We start from the raw sequence: 15,478 nt of genomic DNA on the forward strand, positions 1-15,478 counted from the left end.
TGCAATCTATCTGAGATAAGAAAAAAGAGGGGGTGGAGCAGACTAGAAAATCCAACCAGCGTTAGTCATCACTGACAACACCTCAGCAGCCCAGCTAGCTGAGTAGTTACTGTGGTGTCCTCCTACACAGAGTCATAGAGACAAAAGCCTGATAACCCCACCAGTCAGACTGCAAGCGCCAGCTGCTTACACAACACTGGAAAAAAAGGTTAAATAATACAGCAACACAACATTGTTAGAAATTCCAGATGAGGGCTAGCCTTTTGCATGGATCCATTTGAAATAAATCTAGAGAACATGAAACGAGAATATGCTACATAAATAATACATATTTTGGTAGTTGCCATCTGCATGCTCACACAGAAGTACCCATCTTGGCCAAAACCAACAGAGACTGATGTAGGATCTGTCAGGGTTTCCAGTAGGAGATGCTGCAGTCTGCAGAAAAGCACCAGACCTCTCCAGCTGTACCTCTCACATCCCCATATGCTCTGTGGAGGGGAAAGGGTAAGGAGGCTCTATCAGGCACATACCAAGCAGTATTGCATCCAAGAGAAAGACCTTTCCCATACAGACCTTCTGACCAGTGCCACAGATGAAAATGCCGCCGGGCACCAACGCTGGGAATTCACTTGGTACCAATCTTGGAGAAGGGAGGTTCAGTGGTGGTACCACACTGTGCCTGCTTTCACCTCACGCGACGATAGTGCTGTGTGGATGGACCCTGCAGACATCAAACTTTCTCTGGTTCAGGCTATCTTTCGCTTTCCTGTGAACTACAATTCTCTGGTATTACAAATTCAATTCAGAAAAATCCACTTTTTCTGTTCATTCTGATGATAGTTTCTCAGGAGAATAAATGGATCCTTATTAGAAAAGGAATTGAAATAAAACATTTTTTAAGAAGGTTAAGTGGCATCTGATAGTCTACAATCTGTCAAGTTAAGCAAACAAAGAGAGGGGGAGACCCTATCTTGTAAATAAGGCAATTACAAATCTAGTTTCTACACTCTGGAATGAGGCCAGGATCTAAGTGTGAAGGATTGAGAAGAAAATCTGTTGTAAATTCCTTCAAGTGAAAGTCTCTAAAAGGCAGAGAATACCAGTTTTAGAAAGGTCATGAAATCACAGCAGTTTTTTTCAAAGCACTCTAAATGTTAATTTGACCTCTTTCTAGAAAGGCAGATACAGACACAGCCGAACTCAGAGTGCAGCTTACACTACAACAGAACAGCAATGATCAACGATAGGTTTTGCACTGAACTTTGTGTAGACAGACATGAAAAGAATTAAATACTTACTCAATAGGCATCATAACTTCAATGACTGTGAAAATTTATTGTTGTATATTCTCAGTTTAAGGAAAAAAAACCAAAAGAAATATATGTCTTATATAAGCATAAAGTGACAAGTTACACACAAGCTGCATCACTAAAGCTTTCACTTGTGCCTGGTTTTATCCGCTCAGTAAGGGGACTTGCTGTGTGGACAGGGAAATATGGCAACAGCAGACTCGTGTGCCTTGACTAGAGTTTTTAAGTCTAATCTCTTTGAGAAAGTTTTCAGCAAAGGTAAAAGATTGACTCTGAAAGACAGAGCTGACAAGCTGTGTCATTACATCTCTGATAAATATTATATGAGTAGTTTAAACAGAATTTAATACATGGGTATATGCATATACTCAGACATATACACATGTAAATACTTACATACTTTTATAAAGCTCAGGCAAATTCTACTGAAACTAGGAAATCAGACTGGAAAATCCAGTTACATTACAACTTTGCATTTTATTCATCAATTAAAAAGACTGTGGGTGTTGTGACTAACTGGCAGATAGTAAGGTTTACCATGGGGTAAACTGTTGCTTCTCCTGATTTTTAATTGGAGGTAAACTTTGGCACACTCCACTATAAACAAGTCCTGGCACTAAAAACAAAGAGACAAGGAATTGTTTCATGGATGTATTCCCATAGTCCATTCACCACTTACATCACCCAAATATATTGTCAAGTTGATAAACACACATATCAATAACAATAGTCTGATATTCTGCTCCTCATCACAGAGGCACCCAATCCTGCTTTCCAAGGTAAGCAACAGTGTAGTGTGCAACTGCATTCAAAAACACAAAAGATCTGGCTATAATTCTCAAAAGCCTTCCTAAACAAATATAGCATAACACTGTACCTTAATCCTGGCCTCCATTTCAATTCACCTTACACATAATGGCACATACATACAAAAGTGACTATGAAGTAGACACAGAATGACCTGGCAACACTTCACACACCTCCTACAAGACACCAGAAGGCCTCATGGCCTTACTGCAAGAAGGAAGGGTCCTGGCAGAACACTGATGACAAATTCTACAGCAAAGCTACTATAGTCCCATAGGATATGCAGGTAGACTATAAAAGTGACCAACTGGAAAGGCTGCCACATTTCAGGCAGTACATATTTAAGCATCTCCAGCTTACTCAAAATTATACTGTGGTTCAAGCAGACGTGAAGAGACACAAACATCTCATTTGTAGCTTTATGCATACTTTGAAAAACATAGCTTATTAGTGATTGTTTTTTAGCTTATCAGGCTGCTACTCTCTTGCATTAGTACTTTGCTTTTTATGTATATTATTCTCCCCAAAAAAATTAAAACACAACGCCCTTAATCATAGGTTGTTCTCACTAATAAATTACCTATTTAATGTTTATATAGGTTCTTCTCCACAGTACGAGTCATGTTGAAAATGCCCTAATTAAAATATTTCCATTTATTTGCATGACTAATCAGTACTTATCAGTAACGTGGCACTTTATATCTTCAAAGCACTGTAACTGCATATAAATGGATTATCTGAAAACTTGCCAAGAATATATTTTGAAATCTGATGCTATTGCTTCCTAAAATAACTACTGGCTTTACATGTGCACTGAATTGTAGTGAGGGCAATAGTGACAGATCCAAAGAAGCATATGTGTTACTTATGGAAAGAATAAATAGTCCACAGAAGAGATAAGACAGCAGACCAGACACTGTTTCGTGATGACATGGAAAAGCAGATGGCTCAGTCCTTTGAGTGGTAGAAGAGATACAGTCTATCCCACTTCCCACCCTGTTTTTTGTTGAAGAGAGCTGTCGCACTCATGTGCAAATGAAGTCCCATATCCCCAAAACTGCTCGCAAGAGACTTGCCACCATTCTTTCACTTCCTCCTCTTTGGAGATTTCAACAGACTTGAATGCCAAAATATTCAGGGCATCTGGTGCTGCTTTCTGGAGACTGGCCACTGACAAATCGCACTGTGTGAGAAATTAATTTCTCGGTATAATTCACTCTGTGTGCCTTTCCAAAGTTCATATCCCTGGGACACCCACTGACTGAAAGAAGATGAAGGTGGGTTATCTTTTGCTTCACAGTTTAACAGGGAACTTATGTACACAAACAAGATACTTCCAAAAGCACAGAACTAACCTGTCTGTCCGCAAGTTACTTTCCTTTTTAAAAATTAAGGATTATATTAGAAATGGCAAGGGTATGGGAATGTGTCTTTCAACTCTATCATCTCAAAGGAAGCAGTATAAAAGAGCAGATTTTATAAATCTGTTGTTTTCATTTTCAAAGGCTAAACTATCTTTTACATCTATCAAAGTGCTTTCCCTTAAAATTCAGAAGTGTAGTAGCATCCCTAACACTTTCCTTTTATTAAGCGAAAAAAACCCATAGTTCTTCAAAATAAATAGCTATGCTTTTCCAGTGTTCTGCAAGTACCTCAGCTGAAGGAATGACAACCATAATTGAAGAAGATGATGATTTTATTCTAGATAACTACAAAACCGCAAAATTAATAATTCTGTATGTTACTGCTCCCTATCCTTTTTTCCTGTGTGGTGTCACTGAACTGAATCTTTTCATGCATTCATTTGATTGCTTCAATCTCCTTTAAACATCAAAACTTCACTACAGTTATGGTGAAGCATGTATGGTGACTTTTATCCAGAAGGGCCTGAAAGTTCTTGATGAACTCTACCAGGATGCACTTACATACAGCCTACTCACATCTCTGCAAATTCATGAGGTTGTAGAGACATCAAGAGATCACTAAGTCTGCTCCTCCCAGCAGGATCAATTATACTCAGGCTATTCTTGACAGAGGCTGCTTAACCTGTTCTTAAAGACATCAAATAATGGAGGTCCCACAGCTCCCTTCAGTATCTTAAACCAGCGCTTAACTCTCCTTGACATTAGTTTTTTTGACCAAATTCAAGCTCTCTGCTGTAATTTAAGCCTATTGTCTCTTGTCCTATAAAAACTGGTCCAATAAATTTCTTACATAAATCTTTAATGTTTGTTCTTAAGACACCAATGCAGTCACCTTTTCTTAAGACTATGCAACATAATTTGATTTAATATTTCCTCAAAGGTCAATGTTTTCTAAGCAAGGGGGCTGTTTCCCCCTAATTAGAACTACCTGTACTTCAGGTTATTGCAGGCATTGCCAGTCCTAAAGCGACACTCATCAAAAGGAATGGAAGTGCCCCCCTAGTAGAGTCAATTAGAAGCTCTCTTGAAGAATCTGCTGAGAACAAGAGCCCTGACCCTTTTTTTTTTTCTCTGTTCTGTGTTGGTTAGAAATACAAGTAATTTGCCATCAGTTCCCAGGCAGTTCATTTCTCTTTCAATCACAGAGTTTGGTATAGATTCAAAAGAAGATTTGAATGCCTGCTGGTTGTGTTCCTCTTCAGCTTTAGGGAAAAAAAAAAAAGAAAACAACCACAAAGAAAGGAAAGTCAGGTTAACGAGATCTGAGTAAAGCCTCTCTGCATTGCTTTTTCCATTCTGCTGCTCCTTAGACCCTTCAAACTGTACTATTAAATACAATAGAGGCCAATTAAGTCCCTGACCCAGCATGCTCAGGAAGTTACAACTGCAAGATGTGGCTTTCTACAAAAAAATTTTTCTTACAATCTAAATAGGTAAGACAGACTGTTATGAAGGGATAGATCATAAAAACCCCACTTCTTCACCAGTGTCAACATAAAGAAAATATCCCATAGAAAAATAAATACATCCTATATGTGGAAAACTAAAGATGTAGCTGCAGGGATTATGTGTGGGGGTGTCTGCAAAATTATTGTTCCCCCCCAGCTCTGTCACCTGTCTGTCTCAGACAGACTCCCAACTCATTAGCTGGGGGTTTTTCCAGCATTAAACAGCCCTTCACTACCATTGAGCTTCAGTAGGTAAACATGTAAATTGGGTATTAAAAAGTTTACAACAGGGGCAGCACGAGAGATAAATTGAGTTACCATTTTTTGGCTGCTGACTGAGGCACCAAATCTCACAGCTCACCTCCTGATTTCAAGAGGGGAGCAGAAGGCAAAGAAGCCATCCAGTCTGAACGATCCCCAGCTCTAGCACAACTCCCATATCTTCCCCATGAAGCACTGCTTCAAATATAACAAGCAAATCATGCTTAAAAAAAATGTATAAAGCATTATTACTTTAAAATAAAACACTTTATAACACAATTGCAACATATATTGCCTCTTCATTTCTCTAAATATAGTTTTAACTTACCACAAATTTAGAGATCTCTCAGGAAAATCATAAAGTTTGCACATATGAACCAATAGGTCTCCCCCCCACAGAGACTCCTGTCTTCCTTTTCCTCCCCCACCCAAGCCCCAAATACAGGAAGAGAGATCACCAGCTGCCTGCTGAAGAAAACAACTACTGAATAGTGTGCATCATTCAGATGGCTTGGATGATTCAGCTTTTCCACGTGAACTTTACTAAGTGGCACACAAATAGCACTTTGTGCATTTCTGAAACAAATGTGTATTTAATAGTCCAAGTACATAACCCAATTTCTATTCAAAGAACAACTTTTCATCTTAAATAAAGCAGTGTATCTGTTACCTTACAATGGCTCCAGTTCTCAAACCTGTAGATAGTTACATCTCCCAGTGCTTATGTACTGCAGCATCTGCAGCCTTTAAAAATCCATTTTATATTGTTCTCAAAAGTTGCACCAAACAGGACAATGAAAAGAGGATCTAGTGACAAGCTCATAATTTTGAAAGTCACCTGACTTGATGTGCACTGGTTTTAGAGTGGGAGGGCTGGGAAGGAACAGAAAAGCCAGATGTTGCAAGAAGTCTGCTCTTCCAGAATACAACAGCACAATAAGGAGCAGCTTGATCATAAGTTTCCCACAGTTACCTGCAGCTCATTGTCTGGAAACTTGTAGGAGAATAATCTTAAGAGTTTCCAGAGAGTAGGCTGAGATAAAAAACTCACACAAATGCAAAACACATACACATTTACTCGGTGTATTTTATGTTTAACACTGCTCAAAAATAAAGAATTAGTGCCTGGTTTTACTTCTCTAATTTCCTTGGCCTTTCCTCATTTGTTCAAATGTTCACTTGAGTCCTCTTCATCAACAAGATTCATTTCACCCCTTCAGTCATAAATCAGAAACAGCTCTTAGTAAACTAACCAGATTTGACACAAAAAGTAGAAAGAAAGATCAGACTTAGTGCTGCAGACTTCTTCTGCTAAGCCCTGTTAACTTACCAGAAGAAATGTTTATTTATTCTCAAGTATAAAAGCAGCACAAAGCACGTTGAACACAACATTGCCTTCTGCACGCACACAAGTGTGACAATGCAGAAACTGCTCTAAGGTGCTCAGCAAGGGCACCTTGAGCAAAAGGAAAAGGTGGCAACAGACTGAATGGACTGGTCATCACTGGAAGTCACTCAAGACACATAGGAAAAGTAACAGAAACATTGCTTGGCCTGGTGCTTTGAACAACAAAGGGGGTCACCTAGTGTGCCACTTTTCATTAGGGCACCACCTGGGACTTTGTCTTAGAGGTGCAAGCTAGGCAAGAATACTGGAAAGCAACAGAAAACCATGTTTTGGCAGCATCTCTTCTTCCACTAATGGTTTTTGTACGTTTTTTGTGATTTTATAACTGACTTGCACTTCCTGTTAAGATGTAGATCTGTTACACACATCCAACCTGAAAAGCTTGTATCAAACTAATCCGCTTGATGCATCTCTCACCTCACAGCTCCTGCCCTGAGTCAACACTACCAGAGTTGGCCACCCTTGCCAAGATGTCTCCTCTCACAGCCAGCTATGTGAGCAGTAAACAGTGAGACCAGAGGGTACCCGAAATCTTCTACATTTTGAAAACATCAAATATTTCATTGTAAACTAGACCAAAAATTCCCATTTGCAGGAGTGACCCATAGGAGATGTCATGTGCTTTGGCTACCGTGGGTGGTCCAGGCTTTCTGAACTTCAAATTTCTGGTGATATATGTTTTCAATCCCTGCCATTTCTTAATAGCAACAAGAGTACATCTCACGACAGCTCCCCATCACGCCCCCTGCTCTTTGGTCAACCACTGGGAAAATGAGTCATGATACCAAAACCTGAGCCTTTTCTACATTCTGCTAGAGAAGTTATTTCCTACATAGAAACCACATCCATTCCAAGGACAGCAGCCAGCCCCAGGCAGTAGCATGTCAAACACATTTCTTGTGGCCAGATTCACCAGGGAGTGAGCACCTTGGGGTGTCTGCCTCACTGCCTGTCTCCAATAGGCCCAGCTTACTGGTCCACTTCACCTTAATAAAAGCCTCTCAGTGCAGCACCAGGTGAAACGTGCCTGTGCCATACCTGGAGCTTATGTGCTGCCAAGCCTTTTTGGTTTTTAAACGGCTCCCTCACATTACCTCTGCGGTAACACTGTGCAACACATTCATCCTTCTACAATGTTCCCACACTTCCAGAAGAAAACAAACTTTGCAAATCAAAGAACAACTCATGTATCTTGTCACATTAGCCTTTTATTCTGGTGGGGTTCTTTTTGTTTGGTTTTTTTTTTTTTTTAGTTTTCCAGTCCCAGATTCATCTGCTATTCAAGTATACCCTTAAACTAGTTCTGACCTACAACTCATTGGGACCACAGCCACAGCAATCAAGTACAGTTTATCGACCACAAGAAATGAGAACCAGGTGTATGAGCCAACACACCACACCAGCCTCTCCTCTCTCCCTACTAATGGGAAGAGAGTCTCACCTGGCTCCCAGTTCACAAAAAAAGCCACACGGGGAGAGGAAGGAAATCCCATACTTAACTACAAGGCAGCAGAAAGCTGTCAGTAAAAATCCAGCCCATCCCTGACAGAAAGCTACAGAGCTGCCCGAGTGACAGCAGGAGAGGGCGCCATGGAGCCTGCTGCGTCAAGGGTTAATGGCCAGCCCCACGCAGCAGCATCCCGAGGGAAACAATTACGTCCACTTGATCCTAAACATTCGTATTTCCTGTCTTTATTACTTCTAAAAACATACCTGAACAATTACTCATCTCCTCTGTAACCAAAACCAAAACCTTTCTAAACATGTTTTGAGAGGTGAATCAGAGGCCTGCCACTCATCTCCTAAGCAGGAAGAAGGGAAGAGAGGGGCTGCTACTTTAGCTTCTGGATTCCTCCTTGCCTTCTTGTCCCTCCATCCCACCTAGCCACTACACAGACAGCAGGAGAGGGCAGGCAGGGAAAGACAGAAGACCTCTGTGGTAGGTTGGCATCCATCTCTCCAATGTGACCTGCAAATCCAGAGTTAAAAAACTCCAAGCAAGGAAAAAACACAGACCTTTCTTCCCGTCCAGCAATAAGCCAATGTGTTTGGACCTAAAAGGCCAAGGACTGCTTGGGGTGGTCTAAGCAGCTTCAAAGTAGAATATAAGCCAACAGTTTACTAAGCAGAGAGGAATTCTTAAAAGAATCAAGAGCTTGGAAATACTGTCTTGGGGGCCGTGCTATTTTTACTGGAAAGCTCTGGCCAAAACTATCTCAGACATCAAAACAAACTAGATTATGCTATAAATATTAAAAGGATTTATAGCTCTTTGTTTGTGCAATAAATTCCTGGAAAGTCCCTTGGCCTTAGTGTAAGGAGGAGAATGTCAAAGAGGAAGAAGGACATACAGAAAGGGAAATAATTAATTTTGGACATCATGTATTTTCTTCTCATCCTGCTCACTTATAGCAACTTATATCAACTTCTCACCAGAAACAAATGGTCAAGAACTATGTCAGATGATATTAAGACTTCTGCATATTCAATGGGACATTCAGTGGGCTTAGGGAAGACAGTCTTATGAGAAGCTGCATTACACCTAAGAAAGCCTTTGGTCAGGTTCTGTGGAGACACATTTAAACACCTTGCTCTGCAAGAATCTACAATACCTGAACTACAGGCCTCACTTCCTACTGTCATGTAATAAAATCAAACAAATCACGCAAGATGCAGCCACTAAAGTCTGGCTGATCTTTCACCTGAGTAAAAATCCTTAGTTTCATTATTATTCATAAAGTTGTTATTCACAAGGTAGAAAAAGTGTTTCTTCTTGTGTTTTGGTTTTGAAGTTTTGTTTGTTTGGTTTGGTTTTTTGTTGTTGTTTTTGTTTTTTACAGTTTAAAATATTATGGTCCATTTGTGACTACTTGGAATTATTAACATTTACACTGGAAATATGGGAGGATTTCCTGAGAAACATTTGTACTGAAAACAGCTAATGGGGGATGGAAGAGGAAAACCCATTATTAGGTAACATTGAGATACATGATTACTTTGGGAAAGAACATTAAATACATATATCAGTTTAGACTGTGGCATTTTCTACACCTCTCAGTAAATATTGCCTGAACAAAAAAGTCCCTAAGCAAAAGTCACAAGGTCTGAGGCTCATTACCTGCAAAGGCATTCCCAGAGCACATCTAAACACATGGCAGCTTGGCCTCATCAGCAAGCACAGCCCACTGCTTCATCAGGATCTTGTTGTGTTTGCTCCACAGGTACATCTCAACAGTTCCTACTTTGGCCCATTTTTACTGAAGGAGGGCTACACTTATGGAGACAGGGAAGGGAGACAAGCAACCAACCAAAAAATCAAAACCAAAGAAGCCCAAACAACTAACCCACTTTGCTGAAGATGGCACAGTAAATTGGACTGGGCTGTTCTCTGATTCCTTGGCTGCTGCCTAGCTGCCAAACTGTAACCCTGCATAGATGCATAGTGAACCGTTCATCCTCACCAGAGCCCAGGGAACAAACAGGAACCACAGTCTTAAACTGATCCCAAGGATTCTCCCAATAAATCAGTACTCTCCAGCACTAGTTTTATGCTTAATTCCTCTGTCTCCATACCCAGTTAATCAATCATGTATTTGTCTAAGAAAAGATATCTTTGTCCTCTCCCAAAAAAATATATTGGGCTAACTCTATAACCACTTAAGGGAGAAAGTCAGTGGCTTACATTATCCTGAACAACTGAGGTGGCCACACAGAGAGGTTTAAAAAGAAATGTTTACATCTATTCTATGTCATGCTAAAACAAACACATTTCTCACACTGGCAAGAACTGGAGGACACCCAAAGATCTGGAGTTTTTACCTCCACTGAATATGTAATCCTTATTTTTCCTCCTTCTGGCAAAGTACATGCAACAGACAGCTCCTCCCTGTTTCATATTTAGTATGTATAAAAAAGAAATCCCAACTCAAAGTAATACTGTTTCAGTAATACTGTTTTTAAATTTGACCTTCTACTTTTGGACTAAGTCCAGAAAAACCCAAACTAAGCTTTCGGATCACTGCATGAGGCCCCATGGGAATGACACAATCTCATCACTATCACAAAAGAAGACAAAACTGATGTTTAGGGACTTGCCAGAGAGCTGGGTCTGCATTGTGCAGGCAACAGGATAAAGAGGGCATACTATTTTAAACCGATGTAGCAGCAGTGTGGGCAGCAGAATTTGGTGAAATTACATATTGACAGCAGCTCTTGACTGCTTTTGTTATACATATTACAGCTCAAGTAGAACTATATATAACTATATATAGTGTGGAACTATATATATATATATAACTATATATATATATAACTATATATAGTGTGGAACTATATATAACTACTTTGAATGACTGTTTCATATTCTAGCATCATACAAATGCAGCAGAAGTACATGTGTGCTGCACTTGTGTGAGTTGCTTTCTTTGAGAGTTACTGCCATGCAGCTGAAACAGCGTTCAACACAACACAGACCAATATATGTAGCTTAGCCTGGCCCCTCTTTCTTCATTCTACAAGCTGAGTCCTTTTGGAATGCTCTTTCTGTATTTTAGTGTAAGTCAATGGCTTTCTTGAGAGCTCTTCTCCATTATAAAAACCTTACATTCTGCAAGGTGACAAAAGCATTCATATGTGATTGCCTCAAAAAGCACATGCTCCATCACCACAGCATGTGCAAAGAAAAACTCGGGCTACAGAGAAAAAAGAAGCTACAGCTGTACAGCAGGACAAAGTCAGAGTACTCCAAAGGACCTAACACTTGTTTCCAGTTGTACACAAGTATTTCTAACTCACACTCTGAGGTGGTGCACTAGGACGTAGAGTGGAAGCTAGGAGAAGTAGCACTTATTTAAGCGCAGAAAACACAAGCAACACAAACAACAAACACCTTCCTTCAAGATACCAATCCTGCTGGCAAAGGCATTTCTGCATATGCATGCACAGAAGAGCCCTGCTGTCCATCATGTGTAAGATATTCCCAAAATTGACTGATGAATGCAGAAAAACTCCTAGGGAAGCAAAACCTCCCAGGGAAGTAAAAAAAGGTTTGAGCTTTTTTTGAAGTTGAAGCCTGATGAGGGGTTTAACTCGGTTTATTCAGGATGTGGCTACAGGTATAGAGCAGTTTGTGAAGGCTGTGTGCTGGCAACATAATAAAATAGGACATAAGATTTGGACAAAAAAATATGCAAGAAGAAAATTCTTTATCCTCTCCAACTATAAAACTAGTCTTCATCATCTGTTTCCTCGTTTGGCTAAGTTTTAGATTTTTATTTTTTCCTCTCTGTTCAATGAGCACACACCTTATGAAATATGTTGTTTTTAAAACAAGCCCTGCTTATGAGGAAGAAAAGGTTATCAGTTAATTGATTAGCATAAAATTAGTATAATACAGTAGTCTGTTCACCTCTTTTGGCCATCCAGAATTCAAACACTGATTAATTTAATTATCCATAATAATAGAGGAAACACATTGCTTGAAGAATTGCCCTGAACTCTGTCTCTACAAGCCATTAGTATTCGTATTTATGTCTTATTTCCTCTTGCACATTACTATCTAAAATAGTATTTTCTTGCAACAGTTATGTAAGGGAACATTCAAGGTACTGCCTTGCAAATACTCTACAGACTAAAATAGAAGCCTGCTCTCTATTTCTGAAGTATACCTTCTTCACTATACATATATGCAGGAGTACTAAATATTCTTTTTCATTTTCATGGGATTTATGATCTTTTCCATTTAACTGTGTTGTTTCGCTGCTGTGACAGAGTATTCAGAGTAGTGTGGACTGCTGTACCACGACAGGATATCTGGATATGTATGTTGTACTAATTAGGGAAGTCAGCTTAGGCATAGTTTTTGATAGAACAGATACATGTACCTTTGATACCAAGAGATAAGCCAGGTTTCTGCATAATAGCAGTTTCTAACTTGTTACCTACATTTTTCTCAGGTTATGCCAGAAAGATATTGACTGTGATTTATTCCTAGATCTGTGGGACTTTTTTTTTACCCCTAAACTATAGAGCACTCTTAAACTGTGGAAAACAGGACACTGGAGATGAGCAAAATTTCCATTTTAAAAGTCTTGTTTAGACAACATCTTTGATCTAGTAACTGTGATTTACTTTAAAACAGTTCAGTCAATTTGAGGTTGGACTATACTACATCACAGTGCCCACAACATGGCAGTTTCAGCCTTCTTCTTGGAGGCAGAACCAAACCGTTCTAGGGTTCAACTGCATTGCAGCAGTGTTTGGTCACATCTCTAGCACAGATTGCCATCTCGGGCAGTGGAGAAGAGTGCCACAAGATGGACATATTATAATCTGCTTTGATTAGAAAGGTCCAAACCAGCCCCCACCTAAATCACCACTCACAATCAAACATAATTAATTGACAACTGAAACACCCTGTCTCTCTCTGCGGGGCTGTAGCACAACTTCATAAGCTTGTTGCAACAGAATGGTCACATGTTCACAGCCAGATTATAGTGTTTTTAACGCTCATGTTATCGCATGTGATTCCTGCCCCAGTCCAAAGTGAAAACTAGTACTTAATTCCCCTCTTTACCCACCAATTATTAAATACAAATCCTTCTTTTCAGTAAGACCAAAGGAGTAAAGGCTGTTGGCAATGTATCATCTACAAAAATAGTTAGTCTCATAATTAGCAGGGAACACAAAAACTTTTCATTTGACTAAGCTGTGCCCAGTGCTGCAATACAGGAAGGTACAAACAGTATCAGCTTAAGTGTAAAAAATATATACAACTATATTTAACACTTAAATTACTTTAAACTTTTTTTAAGTTTGCATACTAGCAGTCCTATGTACATTCTGTTTTGAACAATACCTCTTTAATATCATCCTCTTTTGTTAAACAAGTTTTATTTTTCTCCCAAAATACCCAATGCTATTTCAAAGTTCTGGAGGTGTAAAGATTTGAGCTATATAGGAAATAGCAGATGTCTTACAATTGTAGTGTATGATAGCACATATTTTTCATAAAAACAACACATCATTCAAAAATTGAACCATTGTAAAAGTTCTCATAAGTCCAACAGGACTGTCTTTAAAAGGTTACTTTGGTTAACAGCAAATCATTCTTAAACAATTAAGGAAAAAAATATATATTCTTTTACCACCTCTACAGATGCATTTCCTTGGCATGTTGTAGCAATCCATATACCTTTACAGACAAGCACTGCAGTTGTTCAGTGCTCTTTATTTCTACTGTGATTTCAATAAAATAGTTTATATATCAGGTTGGATTGATTTATAATTAAATTAGTCCAATTTCCTAAAATCTCTGAATGAGAGAACTCTCTTCCTAAGCCTTCATAGAATTTCTGGTATCAGAGAAAGAACAGCAACACTGTTACTGCTTCCTCACAAGGTTGATCTCACGCAGTATTTGCAACAGCATCAGTAAGCTGCACAAAACCACTGTTTCTCTGCTTATCTTTCCTGGTCAGGAGAGTAACGCAACGCAACTTGTGCTGAGCTCTGCATACTCTGACACCCAGCCAGTCACACCAGTCTCTGAGCATTCAGACAACTAAAGTGCCACTGGACTCCACGGTAAAACAATTCTTTCTTCTGAGTCACTACGCACATTCCAGGTCATGTGTGGCCTTTATCTCACTGAATTCTACTTATTTCCATGGGAATAAATGCCTTCAGCTTTTGGCCAGGAAGAGGAACTTGATCTTTATCTTTTTTCCCCTCCTTGCACTATGACACCCTCTGATCTGTCAAAAGTCACAAAAAGGCAAAAATGTAAGGTTCTCCAGGAAAAGAATACCGCATTAGTCACTATGCGTCAGTTAAGCCGAAAAGTAGAGAAGTCTGATCGATGAGCAAAGGCACTTGGTAACAGCGCTGTGGACAATAGTCAGTGAGTCAACAATTTCAGTCTTGTGATCCAACTGACCAGCAGTGAGGGTTCTGCAGAGGAGTGTTTTGTGGATGATGTAACCGACGATTTTTTAGCACCTTCCTCTTGAAAAGGAATCGTTGCACTGTTGTGGAGGTCTGTATTCATAAAACACCTGCTGCCTCGAATATAATCCGTTCCCTTCACTAACTGCTTGTCAGACACTGGCCTGGAGAGGGGGTACTGCGTGGAGGGGCTTTCTTCAATGATTGGGGGTATCCTTTCATTACTGAAGTACCTGCAGAGGACATCTTCACCTGTACAAACAGGAGGAGGAAAAACAATTATTAATGACTTCAAACCCCTCCATTAACACTTTCTATTTTTATAAAAAATATTCTGGTTACACTTGAAATTCCCTAGATTTTGGTTATTTTTCATAACCCACCTCAACATAAGCAGCTATCAATAGATTCATAGCTGTTTGCTTCTTTAATATTTTTTTAAGTAACAGAAATAACAAGAAAATAAATCCATACACAGAGAAGATACCATTTGACTGTTAAATTCCAGATTCACACACACCAAAAATGCTAGTTCAGACTACCATCATGCAAATCACTATCATGGGTGAGACCTAGTAAACTGTCTTGTAACATGTTATTCAAAATGCTGAAGAGACCAGAGTTGAATCCATATTTTTCTCAATGTAACTCATGAGTAACTTAAAAGATACAAATATTACTCTGGACAAAAGAAATTAATTTTGATAATTGGTTTTGACCAGTGATTTGTGATGCTTTCTCTGTTTTTACTCTTCTTTAGACAGCTGATCGTGGCAGTTGTTGCTAGAGGCATCCTACTGGACTAGGCAGGCCTTTGGATGTGATTCAGTACAGCTTACATACAAGCCTTCAGCACTTAGGTACATTTCAAGT

The 15,478-nt window shown here is 39.4% G+C and overlaps 1 protein-coding gene across 5 annotated transcripts in view; it reads right to left on the reverse strand.

The window, feature by feature from the left end:
• Positions 1 to 1,314: 1,314 nt before the first annotated feature.
• The window catches only part of CNKSR3 (CNKSR family member 3), a 70,731-nt gene continuing 56,567 nt past the window's right edge, over positions 1,315 to 15,478 (reverse strand). For all 5 annotated transcript variants that reach the window (XM_064649191.1, XM_064649192.1, XM_064649195.1 and 2 more), the window contains one exon: positions 1,315 to 14,857. In XM_064649191.1, coding sequence (XP_064505261.1) covers positions 14,559 to 14,857 — 299 coding nt within the window. In that variant the 3' untranslated portion in view covers positions 1,315 to 14,558. The remainder of the gene's footprint in view (positions 14,858 to 15,478) is intronic.

Source organism: Pseudopipra pipra, chromosome 3 (genome assembly GCF_036250125.1).
Source record: "Pseudopipra pipra isolate bDixPip1 chromosome 3, bDixPip1.hap1, whole genome shotgun sequence".
In the NCBI taxonomy this organism is placed as follows: domain Eukaryota; kingdom Metazoa; phylum Chordata; class Aves; order Passeriformes; family Pipridae; genus Pseudopipra; species Pseudopipra pipra.